The 22,905-nt window shown below is 42.6% G+C and overlaps 1 protein-coding gene across 2 annotated transcripts in view; it reads right to left on the bottom strand.

Moving 5' to 3' along the window:
* LOC116384753 (collagen alpha-1(XXVII) chain B-like) overlaps positions 1 to 22,905 on the bottom strand; it is a 75,663-nt gene that overhangs the window by 34,175 nt on the left and 18,583 nt on the right. For both annotated transcript variants that reach the window (XM_031849695.1, XM_031849696.1), the window contains 6 exons: positions 17,558 to 18,750; positions 14,627 to 14,680; positions 10,038 to 10,091; positions 7,639 to 7,692; positions 7,493 to 7,546; positions 1,718 to 1,762 (listed from right to left, as the gene is read on the bottom strand). In XM_031849695.1, the coding sequence (XP_031705555.1) occupies positions 1,718 to 1,762; positions 7,493 to 7,546; positions 7,639 to 7,692; positions 10,038 to 10,091; positions 14,627 to 14,680; positions 17,558 to 18,750 (1,454 nt within the window). The remainder of the gene's footprint in view (positions 1 to 1,717; positions 1,763 to 7,492; positions 7,547 to 7,638; positions 7,693 to 10,037; positions 10,092 to 14,626; positions 14,681 to 17,557; positions 18,751 to 22,905) is intronic.

Raw genomic sequence — 22,905 nt, 5'->3', positions numbered from 1 at the left:
CCTGTTCCACTGATGGTCAGTTGGGGGCAGCAGCACTTCAAGAAACTCAGGAATGTGCAAGTTAAAAGGCAGGGAAGAAGACTGCTAAACTTGAACATGGACCGTTGCCAACATCACTCCCTAGTTTACACATTCACTTCTCCCTATAACGGACATTAGTTTGCCTTACAGAGACACGTAAATCCAGATTTGGACACTTAATCGCCAGTGACGTGTGTGGAGTTGCACCAGAGTCATGTTTACATCTTTAAGGGTAAAGGTAATGTACATGCTATGGAAACTCTTTTTTTTCGTTCCAGTCTGGGAGTTTGTGAAGGCCTTATATAACTTTGAGTTTGACAGTCAAATAAAATGAAGAAGGGTAACGAAGTTGCACTGAATATAAAATAGGGAATGCTTTCAGACACAATTCAAATGCAGGTTTCACAATAATTTAAGATTTGTTTTTTTCAAATGATTTATGAGGAAGACGATGCATTCAAATCTTTAGGTGCACACGATGCATTTTGGTGAGAAAACACTGAAAATAAGCAAAAGAAAACTGTAATAAGCGCACAGGGTATCTATAGTAGTAATGTACAAGTTCCACCAAAGTAAGACTGTAACCAAGAAGTAATATCCTTCTGGCACAAGGTGTCGCCTGTTATCTTCACCGGATTACAAAACAATCAAATCGAATTCACTAACAAAAATAACAACCCTGAGAATACATTGCAGGGCCAGTCATAACTGCCTGTTCTGCATGTTAAACCATGCTGCTGTTTGAGTTCCCACAGAAAAAGAGTGCATCGTCTCCAGAGATGGGGAAAGTGCTCTCTTTTTTTTCCTTGTGACACAGCACATTCTTCTCAAAGATAGCACACAGGATCGGGACTCAGGAAGGTGGGAGAGGAGGAGGAGGGGGAGGAGGGGGAGGGATGACCTCGGGGTGTCCAAACTATTTAACCCACTTGTACCTCTGCCAAAAAACCTCTCCTTCCGTTTTTCCCGCCAAGATTCCCCAACAACTAATGTCTCTTCTCTCTTACCGTAATCCCCTGCCAGCCCACACCCGTTCTTTTTCAACGTCCCAATGTGTCCGTGTTAATGTGTTCTCCTGTTTTGTAACTATAAATGGAAAGACATGCTGGAGTCTCTTGGGAACGGTCTCTGGCGACTCTTGGCTCATCTATTCGATGAGTAAACATACATTGACATGCAGCTAACGTAGAGCAGCCGGCAGACAGACAAACAGCATGCAGTGGATTTAGTCAGCATGGTAACACTTCAAAGAGCCGGTGGAGGGATTGTGTCTGAGGAACCAGAGAATTCACTTTAAGATGTTTTCAGGTGCTACTCTTGCTGTTCAGAAAATCCCTTTTGATTGTCTCATGATTGTTATTAAACCCTGCGGTAACATTCACACTCTCACCTCAGACACTACTGATATCTTTTAACGATGCATTTCATCTCAAGAGTTTGCGGTATGCATTTTCAAAATTGCATAAATGACCTTTTAGCACTTTTCCGTTACACAAATTGGCCTAAAGGGGGCACTACAATCATAATTATTGGATTAATGATGTGATTATTACTCAGTGGCCCAAAGGAGAGCGACATTACAACTTGTAGGTACAGTAGCTGTAGAGTAAGGATACTGATAAAGATGTTCTACATATTGTATGCTATACATAAGAGAACAAGTATGATATACATCACGGAGAATTGAAGCACTCACAGGTTCACCAGGGAGACCAGCAGGACCAGGATGACCTCTTTGTCCCTGTTGACAAGAAACAATGAGTTAGAGCTTTGCACATCCAACAATAAGTCTGAGTAAGAACACCATGGCATCTTATCTTATTTTAAATCTAATCACAATGCCACAGGGAGGTACAATGCTAAAAAGAGATCGTGTGCATGTCTTCGTGTTAGAAAATGTCAGGGGATCAAATTTAATCTAATTTTGTTGATGTAAAGTTCACCTTGTGTCACCTTGTGTTCAACGGCATCTTTGTCAACAACTCAGGAGCTGAAATGATTTTGTATTTTCCAATTGCCGAAGAGAGGACTTGCCTTTTGTTTCCTTATAAAATAGAACAACTTCATAAAGACCGAAAATGTTTACTTTAAAATAGCTGTGAATAGACCACCAAGCAGCACAGGCTGGTTAACCCTGAATAAAACACTTATTTTACGATTCCTACCTACGCACCAACCTACCGTGACTAAACAATTCAGAACGACCCTGCGTTAATTAAACCAGCAAACCAGTCGGACAGGAGGAAGTGAGACCCAACAAGGTAATTAATGGTCACCTTCATGTGGCCTCAAATGAGCATGCCAGCTGGTTACAAAATGTATTAATCTTTTCACAATCAAGGCCCACAACAGAGTAGATAGAGTCACATGAAGTCATCTCTGAGGGAAGAACACATCTATCCTCTCAAGTGTGAAGTCATTAGCCACCAGCTGGGTTGGCCCGTCGCTGGCAGACTATGAGGCGGCCATGAGGCTGATGTGAAAAAATGAGTATCAGTCTAAACAAACAGATCACCATTAAGAGGCCCACACCGAGCACTCTCAGGCCTGCAGCCAGGGTGTATACAGGAGGATTAAAACGTCCCTCTGCAAACGTCCTGCGAGACATTCGGTAGTATTGATGTAAAGCAGGGCTCCACTTTAAAGGATACTTCACTGTCCAGGGTTTATGCAGGCCTGGTTGAAAGTGATGAGGAAGGGGAATGTAACTAAATGTAAGAATTTGGGCTAAATTCAATACTGTGATTGGTATCTTTTTGATATTAAGTTGTTTACTTGCCAGGATGCTAAAATCACTTAAACCTCATTCACAATGCAGTGTAATTCTGCCTCTTGTCAAAACTCTTAAATGTGGGCCATAGCCTCCTAAACCTTAAAGGGATATTTTGCCCTTTTGGAAAATATATTCATCCACTTTCTTGCTGAAAGTTAAATGTAAAGATTTGTACCACTCTCGTATCTGTCCGTTAAATATAAAGCTACAGCCAGGAGACACTTAGCTTAGCTTAGCACAAAGACTGGAACCCTGGGAAAACAGCTAGCGTGGCTATGTCCAAAGGTTTAAAAAAAAAAAAAATCCCCCTCCCAGCACCGTTTAATCCGTGCAGAAACGGAAGAGAAATCTAAGTGTGGGACTATTTCTTGGCCGGGTTTCCTATTATTCCTGTTTACAGTCTTAATGCAAACCAAAGCTAACCATCTCTAGGCTGCAGTTTCATATTTACTGTACAGATATGAGAGTTTCATCACTTTTAAGCTCGTCAAGAAAGCAAATATTTCCAAAAATGTAGAAATATTCCTTTAAACCTGGGCTGGTGTTGTGAATCATTTAATGTTGCAATAATGGAGCATGACATGTTTGTTGGCTACGGCATCGATGGACATATGATCAGAATTTAAAATGAGGTTTGAAAACGACTGACGCACTGGTGGGTCAGGCAGGTTTGGGAGGCTGAAGCAGAGCGAGACTGACGTGCCTGAAGCTGGTCAGTACAATCATGCTGGCAGGCTGACGTCCCAGGTTAAAAAAATCATCTTTACTAAGAAAAGTATATTAATAACATGCCAATGGAACATTTCTGAAGATATATCAATACAAACCAGTCAGCTGAGACTGGAGCCTCTGATGTCATCATGATGTGGGAACTGTTACTTAAACCAACAGCAGAAGGAGAAAGGTGTGCATTCACTAAAGTGTGTAACACAGATGAAAAACACTCGTGAGTTAATCTTTTACAAATGGTCAGAGCTGGTTCCTGAGTCTAATAAAAAAAAAGTCCTGACAAAGACAGAAAGAAATATAGAAATAAACACTTTGAAACTATTTTTCTTTAAGAGTAACATTTTCTGTCACATCTCCTGCAGCTCTTGGATGCAGAGTAAAGCCAGATGCTGGTTCATCAGTCACAGTAATTCCATCAGGCGCTTCAGTTCTGTCAAACTCCTTATTGATGAATATCTGTCTGTTCATCTACTGACAGACAGCACTGTGCTTGATGTTGGAAATAACTGACGGGATTTTTGGGAGTAGATGAGTCTCCTGCGGGAACCAAAAGCGCTGCAGCCAAGAAAAGAGAATAGAATTTTTGTCTGAGCTTTCCAGTACAGTCGAGTACAGTGGAACTAAGAAAAGGGACACGTCTGTGTGTATCTTCATGTGCATCATTGTATATATGGACTCAAACTAAATGGAAAGCTTTCACAGTTCTGTAAATCTATTGCATATTATCTGTTAGTTCTCTCTCTCTCTATGAAGACCAAACTGTTAGTGCAACGTACAGCAGTTTAACCCTGCAGCCAACAGGCAAAGTGCAGCAGCATCTCCGCCGCTTACACAATAAGTAACAGACTTTCCTTGGCAGACAAAAAAAACATGTTGTTCTTTCCATAGATTTTCTTTTTTATTATACCACAAAACGTATTCCCACTTAGCAAGCCCCGCGCTCCTTTTCCTGGATAAATCAGACTCAGCAAATAAAAAGGTACGGTATGAAAATGTTATTATACAAAGCTGAGGAGCAGGAAGGAAAAAAATATTGAGGGTTGCACAGCCAATAAAAAAAAGGTTGAGTGTTATTCCAGTGTGCCATAATCAGAGCTGGCTGTGTAGAAGGCACACTGGTCCAGGGCTGGTAATACTCTACACAGTATTTTGGTATGACACTCACGCACACAGTCTTTACTTTACAGTGCAGACCGCTAACTGACTCCTCAGCAACATCCCCGTTACATCTCCACACGTTTCCCACAGCGAGAGAGGCTTTCTCTGGCAGCGGGCCGAGGACGGAGCGCAAACCTCAGCGAAAACTCGGGGTCCATAAAGCAGCGGCGGGTCATGGTTTTACTGGCTGGTGGGACTCGAGCAGGCAACGGAACAAACCCTCGAGCTTCCTCTGTGGCTAATGATGGAATTTCGGTGTAATTTGAATACAAAAGTGCACTGTAAGGAGTTTTGGCTTCCAACGTCGGAGTATTATAGAAAAAAAAGAGTTAAGAACAGCTGCATGCAATAAGGTGTCTGGTGGCTTTCAGAGGAGCCAAGCTGATTGCTTGCATTAGCTGGACGCAAACTGCGTTTCTATACTTTGTATGGCTGTCAGCGTTTACTTTCGGGGTTCCGACTGTATTTAAGGTTTACACAGACGGGATCAAAGGGGCCTGGATCCCACCTGAACCGATCAGCAGAACAGGAAAAGGGGATCTGTTACAACCACTTAACCTCAGCCAGGGTGCCGGGTCCACGCCCAGCAAAGATCCTCAATTACCATAAATCAGCAGGAAGAATATCGGCTTTTTCCCATGACTCCACGCTGCATGACTCACATGGCGGGAAGAGGTCTTCCTCCTTCGAGCTGGAGTCCTCCCCGTTACTACACTGAACGGAGGATCCTCGAGCACACCAGATGTGTTTTCACAGTCAGCGCTGTCCGATTGCATAACAGATTGTCAGTGATCCCGCCGAAGCATTTTACACTCATACTTGTGTGTCCCAAATGACGACGGGAGTGTGTGTGTGTGTGTGTGTGTGTGTGTGTGTGTGTGTGTATGTAAGTAAGAGAGAAAGCTGCGAACAAAAGCTTTTCTCATGTTGTGGGACAGTTGTGTTCTAATTAGCATTCTTCTGGCATTTGAAATCTGACCTTACTTTATTGCACTGATGCACAGTTTCTCTTTCTTTTCCATCTTCTTCAGAGTATAATTCTGACAGCAAACCGCAGAAGGAACAGTGTGATGATAAACTGCCGAGTCTTTTTTTCCTCAAGCTTTTGTTTTTCTTAGCAGATGTTGCCTGTCAGGTAATTCAGCAGAGATTCCCTTTGCAAAGCTTATCTTCTTCCCTCTCATTTTAAAATGAAAACATTCTGTTCCCTGCAATGAAGTTTACATTTATTTCAACAGCACAGTAATTCATCGACTAATCTATATCTCGGAGATTCCCCGTCACTTAGTCAGTAGGGTGGAGAAGATGATACACCTAAATTAATCTCATACATTTGGGTTCCAGTGGAGAGTTGTTGTGTCCCACAATGGTGTTAAGTGCTATTTCCAAGGCTTTTACCCCAGCGTTGGGAGGTAATAGGTAGCAAAGATAGCAGAGTTGTTGTGGAAGATTATGTGAGGCCTGCCATTTATTGCAATCAGCCATCGCTACAGACAGCTGGTAAACATTCTGCTAGACTTGTGCTGTTGAAACTACAAAGATGGTGTCAAACACAACTCTTCCAGTCCATCGACTAGACAACATATTCAATAATTATCGGTATCACATAAAGATCGGTTAATGATGGTGGGAGGCAGAGTAGTAAAAGACACATTATCCTGTTTAAGGTGTGACAAGTTGTGATACCACATCATTTATTTCCTCAAAAAAGCTCAAAGAGAAGGGGAGACAACTGAGCCACATGTTACTCCGGACGACATGTTCCTTTGTTACCATGAGCAAGGGCACTGCACTTCATTCAAAGTCAATCCCACCAACATCCTGCTGCTGTGAATGCTCCCTTAAGCGTCAAATGTGTGTTATTCCGCGCTGAAAATAATCCCTAAAACAAGAGCACTCCTGTTTGAGAAATGTTATCTGAAAACTACAGTGCCGACATGTTTACGATACATGAAAAACATTCATATGTGGAAAAAAAAACTAAAGCAAAATGAACGTCTTAAACCAAACTATGTGGAAAAACAAAGTCAGTCAGTTGCAGAGTACTCTATTATTTTCACACTCTGCATAGTAGGAAACCCAACAGGCTCTGGCCAACTTGCAATGTGTAATTGCTGTGGGGGGGGGGATAACAGGCTTTGGGAAAAGGCCAAGGATAAAATGTTAAGGCCACGAAGAAAACGCTGCACTGCTAACCATCACTCGCTGTCATGATAGCCCAGCGCATGTGAAGAAGTCAAATAACGTAAACCAACAATCCAGAGCAGGACCAGATCACAGAACTAAACCACAATCAGAACGTGTCCAACTTTTCACAATAACTGCTCTCCAGAGAGTGAATGACATAACATGCATTTGGAGGAAGCATGTAAAACGTCCGTAAACTGCCTTCATTGTTTTTGGAGGCCTGCGATATTGATGATGTAACAGGCCAGGCACTGAACCCATATATATTTCGACTCACAGGGGAGCCTGAACACAGGTGTGCTCCTTGAAGCCTGCAATATGTTAGGCAGCTCTCCAAACAAGAGCTCAAACATCCATGTTTGGCTGGAGTCTCTAAACATTGCAATTTCACAGATTTCCCCCTCAAAGGCAGTTGAGGGTGTGTCAGAGTTGAGAGGCTGTACGTTTGATTTAGTGATCCTCGATATACAGAACTCCAGTCAAGTCTAAATTTATGTCGGCAAACAGCTTGAGAACGGAAGAAGAGCAGAAACACATATAGTATAAACTTGCACACATGTGGGACAGGGCCAGTACACAAACAAACACACAGTTTGAAGTTGTGAGACAAATCAGATTGTCTACCTTGCGTCCATCTTGGCCATACAGTCCAGGGGGGCCCATGACACCAGGCTCTCCCTAAAAAGGACAAATCAGGTCACAATCAATACACCAAACATCATTTAAAAAATCAAGTAGTTGTATGAAAGGAAAGATGACAATATGCATACTTTTAGTCCTTTTGGGGCATGGCCAGGTGACTGTCCATAATCTCCTTTCTGTCCCTAGAACATATAGAAAAAACAGAACATTTTCTTATTAATACTTTTAGAGACACATTTGACTCAGCGGGTTTGTGATGTATCCCAGTCTGCACCAACGTTCACCGCATATCTTCTGCATTGCCACAGCGTTCCACCTCACAAGGCGCAGAGGAGTCCGCTGTTTACATTTACACTATCAAAGAGTAATGAGTTCATCCCACTCATTGGCGAGTCTAGCGGTTCTATTTACAGAAACGTGCAGTCCATTTATGCCAGGCGGGGACTCGGTTTATACCAAGCCAGCGAGAAGTGATCGTGTACATTCTTCTCCCTTTTCGGGCAGTGGGAATCCTGTCAGTGCTTTGTGGGTCAGCATTCAGCGTCCAATCACACTGGTGAGAGAGCTGTCCAGAAATCTAAGCAATTATAATGTAAGAGGTCTGTGGAGAAATAGATAATTTCCTGTGTTAGCGCTTATCATGTAAGTAAATATGAAGAGAAATGGTGCAGCACTGAGTTGGCTATTGGCTGATTGCATGTGTTCTGACACATTGCATTTAGCAAATTAAAGTTTGGGCATGCAGAGAAATCTGTGTTGTGACTCACTTTGGTTCAATCCAGATTTTCCTATTTTTTCAGAAATATCGGGGCTATTTTTTCCAGATTTCTTAGTGCAAAAGGTAATAGTTGAGTCAGTGCAAAGACACGCACTGCTTCAAAGGAGTATGTTGTAATGAACTGGGTTACTGGACAAAGTACGACAGGAGTTCCCATCTACAGTATATCGGCCCATTTAAACCTACATGTTCTTGACAGCAAAGACTTGGCATTGAAAAGTCTTTGTGGGGATTTTCTAAACTGGGCCAGGAGGAGTGCAACTCCAGCCAAGAGCAGCATACAGAACACTGTGTCTTTTCACCATCTAAATAGTTTAAACTCAAAGAGAAGCTAAATTAAGTCATCTTTTCTGAAAGCTGAAGACCCTTATAAGCACTTGTACCTTTTAGGCCGTCATTCATTCCCTTTTCAAATTTTCAAAGGCATACTTCACCCACAGAATGACCATTTGCATATCAATTACTGAAAGTTAAACTGAATTTAAAAAAAATCCAGTTATATGCTCAGTACTTCCCAAACACGAGCATTTTCCTCCACCACCGTCTCATGCAGGGATTCGCAGAGTGCATGTAGTGGCGAAAGTTTTAAATCGCATGATTTGGGCGAATATGTATGTGCTTGGGAAGTACTGAGTGGAAAACTGGATGAACAAGACTTGGATTCTACAGCATGAATTGTGTGTAAATGTATTTCTGATATAGTATTGCTATTGCTGGTGTTAAACCTGGCCTCCATTTACTTAAGTTCATCAAGGATTTACTCGTAGGTTTTCGTGTTCTCTGTTCATCGCGGAGGCATGTGAGAAAAAGAATTCAAGGTAACACGCGGTGAATCTTTTATATTCAAATGTTCATTTCAAGGGTGAAGTATCCCTTTAAGTCTACGGCTACTCACAGCAGCAGATAATTAATCATCATCCCATCTCAATTTTTCATCATTACATCCAGATAAAATGACATATTCAAGACTGAATTCAGCTTACACAGTATGTTTTCATCCAGCTTGTTCATTTTTCTCAAAGTAGAGAACTGTGCCAGACCAGACTGTCTGCTGTTTGAGGTTTGTGTGCACATGGGTCAAACTGAGACGAGCCAGATTTGGTTAGGCTCCACTAAGTCGTACGATATAGGAGTTGTGTTGTTTTTTTTCCCATGTTAAAGCAGGCCAAATCATGGTATCAATTATGTTGTTTTAAATGTTTAAAGACAGTGTGGTAAATGGTGAAATTCAACCCATTGGAATGGATTAGGTGCAGAAATACGAGCAATTTTCCATTTTATTCCAGCATAGTTTAACATAAAGACTGTGATAAAAGACTGACACATTTTGGAGCTAAGCAACTCTCTTTGTGTTGACGATTCAAATCAGCTGGAACACTGACTGATGTCAAGTACTTGCAAAGTAGTGAGTCAGAGAAAGACTTACAACTGCGTTTCTCTCCTGAAGGGAAACAAATGGCTTTTTGAGAGGCTAGACAAGCTGTACTGTGAAGCCAAGAGGACCTGACCTCAGACATGCAAACCAAGAGAAATCCAAAACAAACATTGGATGAAAATAGAGGAAAATCACAAGAATTACTTCAAAATTGCATTGTTGTTTAAATGCTCTTGTTTCATTGGTTAGATATGGACCAAAGAGTATGTACCATAAAACATATGGTATAAATAATATACACAAGATGAGCCGTAGCCTAGTTTTTCCTTCCAAAATAGTTAGTTAGCATTTGACATAAACTTATTGATTTGTACCTTGACTCCAGGAGGTCCGGGATGACCAGGGTTTCCATGAGGGCCCGGAGGACCCTGAAAACAGAGACACACATGAGGAAGACACTGTGAGTGAAGGTGATCGTCGGGGTCATTGAACAGGCCTCCATTTCAGCAGCAAAGAGCGGTGAGTTGGCACTATATGTGAGGTTTGCACAGCTGTTTGCACATATTGTTACCTTTCCACATGCCCGTCTGTGTTTTGGGATGGGTCGGCTGTGCCCCCGAGGTCCCTCTGTGTTTGTGTATAGGTGCTCTGTGAGACGTGTCTGACCTCGCCTGTCTTGTCTGCCTGCCCGTCCACGTTATGACATATGGATGTGATTTTCCTCATCCCTACACTTTTCCACTGGTTTTCTGGGGGTCCCACAAAGTGAAGGGCGCTCATCCATCACGCCATATTCCCAAATGGCTTTGCGCCACAAACTGTAGATGTCTGTGATATAGAATGTGCTGAGATGTAATTCATTGAGCTTGATGAAAATGGCCTATCTCCTGCAAGTCAGGCCAGGTGGGAGGAAGTACAGGAAGCGGAGATTGAGGAGACAAAATGGGACTATAAATTCAAGCAAGCTGCAAAGAGGGATTGTTTGGAAAAAAAAAATAAAGCCACAACTTCCCGAGGCAGCCAAGTGAGGAGCCTCCGGTTCAACTGCACGCTTGTGTGGAGTGGGGCTGAAATGCTGAGCATGGAAAATCTTCCCCCGGCAAAAACTGAAAGCATTGAAACATGTTCAGATGGCCCGAACAGGAAGCTACTGTATCTTCGGCCCGTTCTTTGAGTTGTTCAGACTTTCCAGAGAACCCCCCCCCCCCAGAGCATGAGGTGAAAGTGGGGGATAGGATTACTCTGAGTCAAACAGACGGAGGAGGCCAAGAGGTGTAAGTGTACGGTTGGGTGATCCAGTCCGTCTGTTATTTATCTGCGCCAAATTATCAGACTGTGGAGAGGAGTCAAACAGCCCCCCCCTCCCCCTAAAACAGGCCAGACCTCTCCCCTTGCAGGCACTCGCTGCTGGACATATGGAGACACTTAACAGAAGCTCATCTACAGATTTCCTCCTCCTCCTTGTCCACTCAGAGCATTCCCCCTTTTCACCAGCTCGATATTAAAACGTATGGAAGTCGTTATCCGCAGAGAGGAAGCAAAGGGAGGAGGAGACGTAGAGGGAAAAAAGGGATGTCTGGACAGAATGTTACACATTGGGTTCTTGCAGTACATAAGGTGAGGAGGCATGCCGCCGATGACGAGGTGGGCGGGTGCTTTCCTGACGGAGGCGAGCATAATGGGGAGAATGAGTCACTTTGTCCATCTATCTGCGTGTGGGCGAGAAGAGGATTGAGGATCTTCTTTGCTTAATTAATGAAAAGAGCTCCTGGCAAGAAACACATTTAGACATCACCAGCAAATAAAACATACAAGAGTCAGTACGTACATACACACACACAGACACACACACACACACACACTCACACCTGAGGCCTGCAGATGAAGGGCACCTGTATGCCAGAGTCGTGAGCCGGTTTACAATGTGGGCCAATGACTTTTACAGGTGTGACACATGGAGCGCTACTGTTTTTACTGGCCATTAACCCCGAACAGACCCGCTAACACCTTCACTGGACTGCACGAAGGGAAACTCTATCTGGCCTGATGACTATTCAACACAATGTATATGAAAGCATCTTATTTTGGCAAGATCCTTGGTGCTAACTGCTAATTAGTGCATCTGGGTACACAACTAGCAAGTGTTTTTATTAATCCACTAACTGTCAAGTCTATAAAATGTCACATAAAAGTCCAAAACATAAAGGTATTCAAATGCTCGTATTTGAAAAGCTTCAACTAGCTTGTGTCTGGTATTTATGCAAAATAAACGACTGGTTGTTTTCAGTAGATCGGTTTATTTCCAGCACAAAGTGCGATCTGCCTTTTTTATTATTGGGGCCTTGATGTTTCTGAAGGTTGGTGACTACTTCTGTTGCTGCAGCTGTAAATATAAAATGAATCATCAGCAGTACAATAAATATTTTTCATTATCTGGGTAATGGTTGACTGTCTGGTGTGTTAAAGTACATAAACATTTTAGTAATACATGTAAAACGGTTTTGAATAAAGGACTACAAATCCAGAGATATAAGGATGCTCACAGTTTTACTGCCAGTGCTCAGGATCAATGCAACGATAATGAACAAACTGACTCCCGGCATCTTCTGTGAACCTCTTCTGTGAACCTCCGGCCACTTAACTTTAACTCTATAAATGTGCTCGTGAACAGCTTCAGCACAAAAAAATAGTGGAAACCGTCAGTGTAACTAATAAAGACAGAAGAACTTAGTCAAGCCTCTGAGAAGACTGTTCATTTGTGCCTACACATGTAGTTCATTTCAGAAGAATCTAAATTTTACAATATACAGAAATCAGTTCAGTTCTCTGCAACCAATCAAGCTTTGGCAAAAACAGAGCTTCCACTGCTTGAGCCTCCGTAGACTCCTTATTTCATGTCATAATAGTGTCAACCATTCTTTAACTAATTATGCAAATGTTTAAAATTTCACAGAAACCCAGCGTCACATATACTGACTGCGCGGTGGCAGGTCTGTTTCTCTGCACAAAGCCCCCTTTGATCCGCTCTCAAGCCTCTCCTTCTGGGGCCACGTGAACTCCGGCGCTCTGCCGGGGCTCATGGCTGTGTCGAGGAAGGTGGACGCTCTCGCCCGTGTGAGGTGCTGTTCGGTGGTAGCAGCGCTGAGACTGCCTGCTCAGTAAGGCGAGACACCTTACTGTCAGAGAGGAAAAGTCCTAATGGTATAGCTTTAGCACTTTCTGCTTAGAAAGGTGAGATTAAAATGAGACAAGGGTCTTCCAAAGATTAAAACTCACTGCTAATCCGACAGGAGAGTACATTCATAACAAGACCTTAGCAGTCTTTCCAGTATTTAAACTATATATGATTCATGATCTCTACACGTTTCTACATTATTTCCCCTGAAATATGGACACAAATTGGGGCAAAGATGGCCAAACAATGCAGCAAGTACGTATATGCTTCAAAACGTAATGATAAGATTCAAGCAAAACGGTCGTTCCATTGCAACACTAGCCTGTAGCGCTGCCGTATGTCAAAGGACGTCAGTAAAACGTCCAAAATAGTCAATGTAAATTCTTTGCTTAGACTAAAATTTAATTGTGTTTATGTCGTGCTATTAGCTACTGGCCAATAGCCGGTTGCTTGGGAACAGTGATGTTAATACATCCATCACATAAAGGAATACATCTTAAAGAAAATTATGGGGGAGACTAACTCAAAAAGCGACTTAAATACAGAAGTTACCGTTAATCAACTTACAATCAGTGAAAACCTGACCTGCACCCTCAGGTTGTTTTTTTCTTTTTTTTTTGCGGCCTGCAATCGGTTCTCAAGAGCTTGATGATGAATGAACTCTACAGAGGTTGGTGTGCTACTGCATAGAGCTGCTGAGCTCCAGACAGGGTCTTAAATGCCTTTAATAAGATGGGGACAAAGCCCTCTTTCTTCCTCGTTTAAAGAGATTGGGTTCCCACAGCCCACCCTTCTGAGGCCTAACTGCAGGGCTATACAGCCTCACGGTGCAGCGGCAGGTAGCTCATACGCACACTCCGCAGCAGCGCAAGTTCCCTGCAGGAGAACCTCAGCAGGAGTCTGCAAAACAGCAACCAAAACAACGCATCCCCCCATTTTATTTCACTGCCTTCAGGTTCTAGCATATTTATTTCCGCTTAGGACTCACTGTGATGCCAAATTCAACTCCTGCTTTGTTATTAGGGAGGTGAAGAAGCAGTGGACTACATACACAACCATCAGACGAAGGTCTCTGAAATTAAAATAACAAACTGTCCCTTGGGACAAATCATCTCCCGGCGTGTTCCCTCTTCTTGTATTTCTTCTGAAAACATGAGCTTAAACTAACATCTGCTCTCACTCTGTTTGGTTCCATCAGCAGCCCATGGTTGTAGACTGACATTTTGCTCCAAAATGAGAGATATGGCACCGGAGGACTGAGTCTAATACACTAGAAGCATTCACAGATGTTAGCATAGGAGCTGTGCCTAATTTAAGTGCTGGTACCTCTAGTGTACAGGATAAAAAAGTGCTTGCTCTGGAATTATATATATCTTTACTCATGAAAGTTACCTTATTTATTTTAATGTCAACCTAATACCTACCATATGTGTTCAATTAATTCTACATTGGCAACCCACAGATTTGTAGCATAGGGTTGTTTGCTCTCGAGCTTTTACAAATGGACCTTGGCAGCAGAGAAGCACAGTTTGATCAAACCCGGAGCCAAAGCAAACTAACGTCTGGCTGAATAATGCTCCGTAATCTAAAGATGTCACTGAGTGCTTGATCATGACGCATAAAGGGCTTCCATATCAGTGCGCCGCTCACGGTGTTATCTGACTTTAATGTGGATCGGACATGATTAAAGCATCGTTAAGATACGGGGAAATATGTTGGGAACATTTTGTTGGGGAAATGAAAAGTGGTAATGGCAAAAAAACTGGTCGCTGGTTGGGAGAAACTCACCCTTGGACCCCTCTTCCCTGGCTTTCCTTGCAACCCTGGAAGTCCTTGAAGGCCCTGAAAAGAAAATGTAAAAATATGTCAAGGATAGAGAGAAGCAAGTCTCTGCCTTTTGTCGTGTCTTTACAAGGGACTCTTGAACAGCCTTGAATAGTAAAAGACAGTTTTAAGTGTTCGGATTTTTTTTTTTTTTTAAATCATTCAAGCTAGATATTGAATCAGTAAATATTTAAGCTTTTTTCTGATTCTACATTGAGTGAAGTTAGCTAGGAGTTGCACGGTGATGTGCTGTTAGGAGCTAGAGCAGTCCTGTCCCTTTGCAGCCAATATAATTTGAGCCCAAACCCACGACAGCGCACACACTGTTGAGTGTGACTCATTGCACTGGCAGGGAGGTCGCCACTGGTTCCAGCTATACAGCCATTCACATGAATTTTGGGCATTAGCTATAGCTTTAAAACAATTTCATCCATGGATTGGCAAAGCTCTGAAAGGTCGAATCCAATGAGGGGTCAATCTGAGGAAGCTGAGTTTGCTTTGAGATGTTTGATTGTTCCTTACATTCCCATGGCTCCAGAAGGTTAAAGACAGAGGAAAAGGAAACGTCCCTAGGCAGTCCGGCTGAAATTGGGCTACTGTAATAATGTCAGATGTATAGAGCACTTTTGTCTTGACTTGGACAGGAGCAACGGCTATAATTATACTCTTTCAGCTAGCATACGCTCTGAAAAGCCAACATGCTTTCAGCAACCTTCAGACTCTTTAGACTCCAACCACCAGGCTGTCCACACACATGATAAGCTGTTTGAGCTGCAGGCCCTGCTGGGGAGGGCCAAAAGAGAGAGCTGGAGCTCACGTCTTTACGGAAGTTAAGCAATATTTCATGTATCATGACAGACTTTGTAATATCAGCAAATATCATATGGCTGGAAAAAAAGATATAAAAAGGTATTGTGATTAAACTCGTGATTTACAGCCCTAATCAAAAGCCTGTATAGCTCACTGCTTAAAGTATTGGAACTTTTAAACTGATGTAACGTTAGGCCTGTGGCACTAGAAAGAGGGGCAGCGGGTAGCTATGACTGAATATCTGTAACGGAAATACTGAATGTTAGAATGACATTGACACAGAAACTACATTTACTTGTGGATTAGTCACGTCTGGCTGATAGCAGAACTGGTTAATTAATTAAGTCAGTGTCTGCGAGGATAACGACACGGCGTATCAGATCTGTGCATCTCTAACAAGATGCAATTCTGCTGCTGATCAATGTGTTGACAGCCAACAGGAACCCCACAATGTCTTCTTTAAAGAACCCCTCCATCAGACTGAAGACATCACTTCATTATCTGGCCATCAATTTTGATCCTCAACTCTTCAGAGCTTAGGCCTGTTGAATAATTCATCAGCACTCATGTTATCTATCAGAGCGGTCATGTTGTCTTTAAAAAAAAGAAAAGTGCAGTAGACACTTGTGAGCAGTTGTAACTTATGACTTCTTAAAAGAGACCATGGCCCACTAACGCCAATCCTCATCCCAGTAAATGGGGTTGAAATATGTCTTCCAGTCATCACTAAAATGGTTCAAGGACAATATTATACTCTATACCTGACTCAGCAATCTGTTTAGACTTCATACTAGTAGAATGGTGAAAGCCCTCAGGAAGAGAGCCTTTACCATACGCCAGGGACAGATCGGTTTCAGGACTTCTGGCATATGCAGCGCTGTGGTTTCCCTCGCTGCCAAAGCAGCAGAGCTTTACTTAAAACATTCTTTTCGGTCAGACATTACCCAAAACAAGACGGAGAAGTCCTTTTAACAATGGAAAATGTGGGTAACCATCGTGCGTTCAACAGAGGATCAGTGTCTGACGGGACCATATGCTCAATATGAATACAGTCTACAGTCAACACTTGTTGATCAATGACAAGATTTGGACCACATTTCCCGCCAACACTTTGCTATGGATTAAAGAACTCAAGCTGATCTAATGATGTTCACCTCATTAGTATTTTTTCACTTCTCGCATTTTAACCCGCAGGCGTGTAGTGTGATGTGAGCAATAGCCTGGTAGGTCTCATGTTTCTTTTACAGACATGCAAATCCAGAATATGTGTTTTAAAATGTAATACTCCATGCAGGGTCAACACCAAAGCCTGTCAGTTACAGTCACATATTTTCTGTCTTTATGAAAGTTGTAAAGTCACTCTTACCAAAAAAGTTTGTGGTGGGGGAAAAATTGGGAAAATACTACAGCTTTAAATAACGGGATAAAGCACTGCCTTCACATGGAGTAACCCTTTATATTCTTACCCTTAATGGTTAATTGTGCGCAAGTGCTTTCTCCTTTCTTTCTTTTTTTTACCTTTGACCCTACTTTAAAAGTATCCATTCTCTGAGCAGTCACACTTTCTCTCAGAGGAATCTAACACCTCAGCGCCAGCTCCTCCGCTCAGACGAACACTAACACAAAATGACAGAGTATTTCTACCACTGCTGCTAAAAAGGAAATCACACATTAATCGCCAACAATTAGACGGAGCCAGAGAACACACCAACACACTATTGTCAAATAAGCAAACATTTCAGGGATGCTATGCTTGGTTACTGCTAGTACTGATAACCAGCAGATGTTCTGGACATCAAAGAAAGACACATTCAAATAACAAGCTGTATGAAACTTCTATATCATTGTAATCCATTTAAATTGGTCGAAAGCATTGAAATATGGCGGTCAAAAGGTAAAACATGCATGTATTATAATTCAAACCCCCTATTTCACAAGATATTCATTCATAAAATAAAACACTAAACCACCAAGTCTTAAGATAAATGTTCCTGCACAAAGAATCACATGTTGTGGCTCGAAGGCCTGATAAACAAATGAACATGCAAAACATGTGTTGTGTTCGAGTGGAGCTTGCAGACTCACCGACGGTCCTGGTTCTCCCTTTTGTCCAGGTGGTCCGTCCAGCAGTGAGAACTGGGTTGCATCCAGGAGAAATATTTGGAAGCCATCTGTTGCAGCTGTAGTGATTGGAACCAGTGAGGTGGGTTCGACATCCTGCACACTGGTCACTTTTGGCTCAGGTGTCTTTGGAGCTTCTGTGGTCGACGGGTCTTCCTGGTGAAGATAGGCGTTTGGAGGAGGCCCCTGCGTGAAAGCGGCGTGGAGGTTTGGCCGCTGCTCGGTCGGTCGGGTGGAAGCGGGTAAATCCATTCTTTCGCCAAAAGGTTTTTGAGAATTAGTATCGCCGTACTTTGTGTTCCTTATGCCACTGCTATGTGAAGTTGGTTTGGGAAAATCAAACAGACTTTCCAACTCTGGAAGAACCAGCTGAGAAACAGACACAGCGCCAGGTTTTGGAGCGCTCACAGTTTGATATGCAGATGTTTTGTTCAGCATTGACAAGCCGTCTGTCTTTTTGGATATCTCCTCCAACGACGGTTGAGTAATGCGAGAGACGGTGATGTTTGGGTCCGTGGAAATTAGAGGTAGCAGGGGTGGAAACACGGGCCGATACGTGTCGGCTTCTCTGCATTGTTTCTTAATGTAATCACAATAGTTATGAGCTGCCTCAGCAGAAGGATAAATGTCAAACTGACAGACGGCGCCTTCAAACGACACCGAGTTGTGGTTCATTTTGCCCAGCAGGAAAGAGCCCTCCACATCCAGAGCCGCCTCTTTTTTTGAACGCAAATCCGCGTGGATGCTTCTCTCTCCACAAGAAGTGTGTAAGGAAACCCGGCGGCCTCGGATATCCAAAGCCAGACTGTGCCACTGGCCATCGTGGACGTCGTAGTCGAAGATCACAGAGCTCCTCTGCCCCACGCGTACCAGGATCTTACCCTGCAAGAACTGCACTCCGAGCTGCACTTTCCTTTTCTTGGACAGAACGGAGAAAAGGAAGGCGCCGTTGACGCGATGGACCGACAGGCTGAGGATCAGGGAGAGATTGGCGGTGCTGTAGGAAGCAGGGATGACGGTGTGCAGAGGCGCCTGGATGCGGGCCCTCGGGGTGAGGATGACTCCGGACTTGAAGGGGATGATGCCGTTAGGGATGGGTTGCGCGCCCGACGATGATCTTCGCCCAGAAAGCCCGAGCTGCTGCAGAACATCCACATCTTGAGAGAAACAGGGGAGAGAAGTCAGTGACTCTTAGGTTGTAGACACCCAAAGATGCCTTTATTTTGAAATGACTGTAATTTACTACTTTGATAAAAGGGCCAGTCCACAAAGGGCTTCACAGAAGCTCATGAAAAGGAAAACGATTACAACATATAAATGTCAAAATCAAAAGTAACACAGAAAAGGCTAATTGCTTAACACATTTAACTTCATACATGCACTTAATAAAAACAAAAAGTGCAGTAATATAAGGGATAATTATGTTGTGAAGCCAAGCTGGGAGTTCACGAGTTTAAAGTCAGACTGATGGAAATCCTGCGGCAAAAGCAATTTAAAAAGGCTGCATACAATTTCCGTTCGGGCCACACATCAACCTCCAGTTCTGGTGATTGCCGCAAATTATGTAATCGTTACATCAGTGTTAATTAGAAGGATCTTGGGAAGCGGAGGCTGAACGGATCCCTGGAGAGGACAGTGTTGGGGTTTCAAGACACGTATTAGTGCGGAGACAGAGAAGCCATCTGACTTCATCTGGTGCTATCTGTTGATTAAGGACGATCGCTCTGATGGGGGCCCATAAAAACATGCTGCAGTGTTTTCTGCGGGTTTTAATTGCTACTTGCATCTCATGGGAGGAGAGTGTGGGCCATTTTCACACATTACAGTGTGTACTGTATATTGCTCCTAATTGGATCCACAGCTCTGTGTGAGGATTTAATTAAATCCACATTTTGCAGCCTTTATTTCAAGAGCATTCTTTACAATGAATGCACATTTTTCAGCAACAGTGATTATGAGCCTTTTCAACTACAAGCATCTCATTGTCTGCTGGTGACCGAGCATTACAGCGTGCACAGAGAGAAGATAGCACGCTGGTTGTGATACCGATTTGACACTGTTTTGTATTTCACAAGAAGTAAAGTTAAAATCAGAGAAAAAAAATAATTGTATTAACTTCTCATTAAGGGACGCACGATATATATATATATATATATATAGGAGGCGTGATCAATTATCGGCCAACGATTTTATATTATTATGTATTATTCCGATAATTAAACTACAGCCAATAAATAATCTGCTGATGATAAGAAGCCAAATCATTTTCATTGGTCACATCCCTGCTCATATTGTGCACCTATTTAACAATATATGCAAATACTTCTTTTTAAAATACAAAAATGTGACATTATCGGTTATCGGTATCTGCCATGAGATGCAGATAATTAAGGAGTATTGGTAGCGGCTGAGAATAATACATACTGTGCATCACTACTTTAAATTAACTCTCAGCTCCAAAAAGAATGATGTCCTTTAAAAGCCCTTTAACCCACGTTGGTGCCAACACCCCCAAAAGAGAACCTCTGAAACAAAAACACCAAGGTTATGCGAAATCTAAGACACTATTTTTGTAACTAAAACATTGAGTCGGATCTGTTTTTGGTTCAAACATCATAACAGACTGGAAATGTTCCAATAACCGTCCTGTTGTCTATCCTTGGGCACCGGTGCAAGTCATCAGTGATGTCAAACAAAAGTGTTCTGTTTAGTTTAGTAACGTTGGAAAAGAAAGAAGAATTGATCCCCAGCCAATCAGCATATCCTGAGTACAGTACATTAATAAAGAAAGCTAAAAGATAATATATAGAGCTCAACTATCAGTCCTCTTCCAGACTAATACAAAACAAATGTGTGCGAGACTGAAATGAACTGCTAAATGATGTATCACGGCTCAGCAGAGGAGGAACAAGCATGTAGACACTAGACATGTTCGGGAGGGAGGCTCTGCTCAGTGTGTGCAGACAGTGGGAGGTCAGCTCCATTGAAAAACCCACACACGGAAAAGAAACATCAAACAGAAACAGAGAAACTCTTCAGCTGAATTCTCCCATATAGCACTCATTGGAATTGCTAATATGGTATGAGGAAAAGATAAATTGTTCTATCTCTGTGTGATTTGTGATCTGCTTTCAGGGCTTACTCTGGATATCTAAATCTTAGCGGGTAGATGGCAGGCCGCCTACGGCTTCTTCATGACCTCCCGGTGAGGTGAGAAAAACACCAACCGAGAACCGAGCTTGCAACACATGCTGGAGACAAAGCAAAGCTGGAGAACACGACTTTTCTCACAAAGCTGGCACGTGCACGGACTAATGCATTTCAGATATTAGTAGGCCGGCAATGCAGACCCAACATTCCCGCAGCTTCAACTTTGACACCTTGTCTTTTTTTTATAATTTAGGAAAAGCGCTGGCAACTTAATACAACTAAATAAACTCCAAGAACTCTGTGTCCAAAGATGTTTTTTTTACGGTTACACTGTTTCTCAAGAAACAGGGAGTGAATTGTTGACCCCTGATTCTGCATTAATGCATCCTCTGAGCAGCAGAAATGATTATCTTTTCCCATATCACATTCAAATTGACCCGAGAACAATCGGAAATCACAAATGTAGTACATTCCTAAAAGGGTGTAAGCCTTTGTCTTATTACATATGAATTACCGCTTTCTGCCTAGATTGGTACCAAGGTCGAGGTGTGTGTGTGTGGGGGGGTTAACCAGTAACCATAGGGGTTGCTGGTTTGATTCCCAGCTCTACTCTATACCCCGAAGAAGACTGTCATGTCGAAACGTTGGTGATCGTCTGTTTTTACACTTTGTTCCCAGCACTGATATGTGAGCCGTTACCGGGAGAGCAAGTATTACATATCTACGGTTTGGATGCTGCACTGTGGCTGACCTCGAGGTAAATGTGTAGGGAATATTAAGTGTGTGTAGCTATGGTAACTGTGCAAAAAGACTAACATTGAAAAGCCTGCGCACATCGACAGTTGAGTCTCTTTCTGCAGTCTGAGGTCAAGACGTAGAAGCAGTGACTCATGTCACTGCAGAGGAAAGTGTACAGCACTAAACTAAACGAATCCATGGCTTGTGATTGGAGTCACTTTCCATACGCATGATTTTCACTGCGTACTATGTAGACAACACAGTATTTATCCTACAAATGATGCAGAACACTGTGCAGGTTTTTATATGGCACATTTCATTCGAATATGAGAACACATCCCTGCGTATAAAAGTGTTTTTGTGTCTCTAGACACTCAGCAGTCATCATTGGAGGAAAATATCAACTAACTGATGCAGGTAGAGTTATAGAGAAAATTGCCAGAAACTGTTCACATTGAGGAGCGCAGTGGTTCACGTTATCAAAGGGCATCTATCTAGAAACTGAAGAGAGCTCTGATTGAGTGAGATCTGGTAGATTTTGACTGACAGCGAAATCAGACAAAAGCATGCTCACAAGGGTCTTTAAATAGTGTAACAGAAAGCTGAGTGCAGCAGACATCAAGGCTCGGCTGAAAGTGTGTCAACGTGAGAAAAGAGTGCACTTCAACTTAGCAGAGGAAACTTTGGGAATCAGGCTAGACGGGCCATGTAAAACCTCGGAAACTTTTACTATCATATATTTAAGGCATCAGAAAGAGGTGTGAGGCTTGTTTGGGTTAAGAGACTTCGACTGAGCCATTTCCAATTACATCTAACAAAATAAATGTCCAAAGCAATTTAGAAATTGCATCATTCTAAAATACATTTCACATTGCGTTCATGTACAAAGAATGCCCTACTTTAAGCTAGTTTCTTATGTTCCTGCTGAGAGTATGGGATGTCGTGAGAGCAGAGTGCGATGCACCTCGTGCTCAATTTGCACGGAATAAAAAAATTCCATGAATCTTAAGCCGGGGGTTTTGTCTACAGTTACAAACTAAATCCAGTTCAAGTGTTCGGTACACAACATCCACTTCCACGGGACAAGGGCGGAAAAGAGCGGCCCATCTCCTACAAAGGCTTAAAATATTTTCCAGGGAAGAGTGAACAATATTGAATCAGTTTTTTGGCCTTGACAAATCAAACAGTGATGCTGACAGAGATACGGCTGACCAAGCTGTTAATGGAAAACAGTGATGCTGATCACATCGGTCTGGGATAATCCCTGGATAAACAAGGGGCCCGCGCTGGGCGATGTAATTACTTACGGTGGATATTTTCACGTTCTTTATCCATTCTGTGTTCCATACCAGTTCATATAATGACAATGTGACATAGTTTATCTTCACAGTCTGGGAGGCACATTTGTGACACTGTCTGCTCAG

This window comes from Anarrhichthys ocellatus, unplaced genomic scaffold (genome assembly GCF_004355925.1).
Source record: "Anarrhichthys ocellatus isolate YVR2014 unplaced genomic scaffold, GSC_Weel_1.0 scaffold9, whole genome shotgun sequence".
NCBI classification, from domain to species: domain Eukaryota; kingdom Metazoa; phylum Chordata; class Actinopteri; order Perciformes; family Anarhichadidae; genus Anarrhichthys; species Anarrhichthys ocellatus.
The sequence above is the reverse complement of the archived record's forward strand: the minus strand, read 5'-3'. Positions and strand labels throughout refer to the sequence as shown.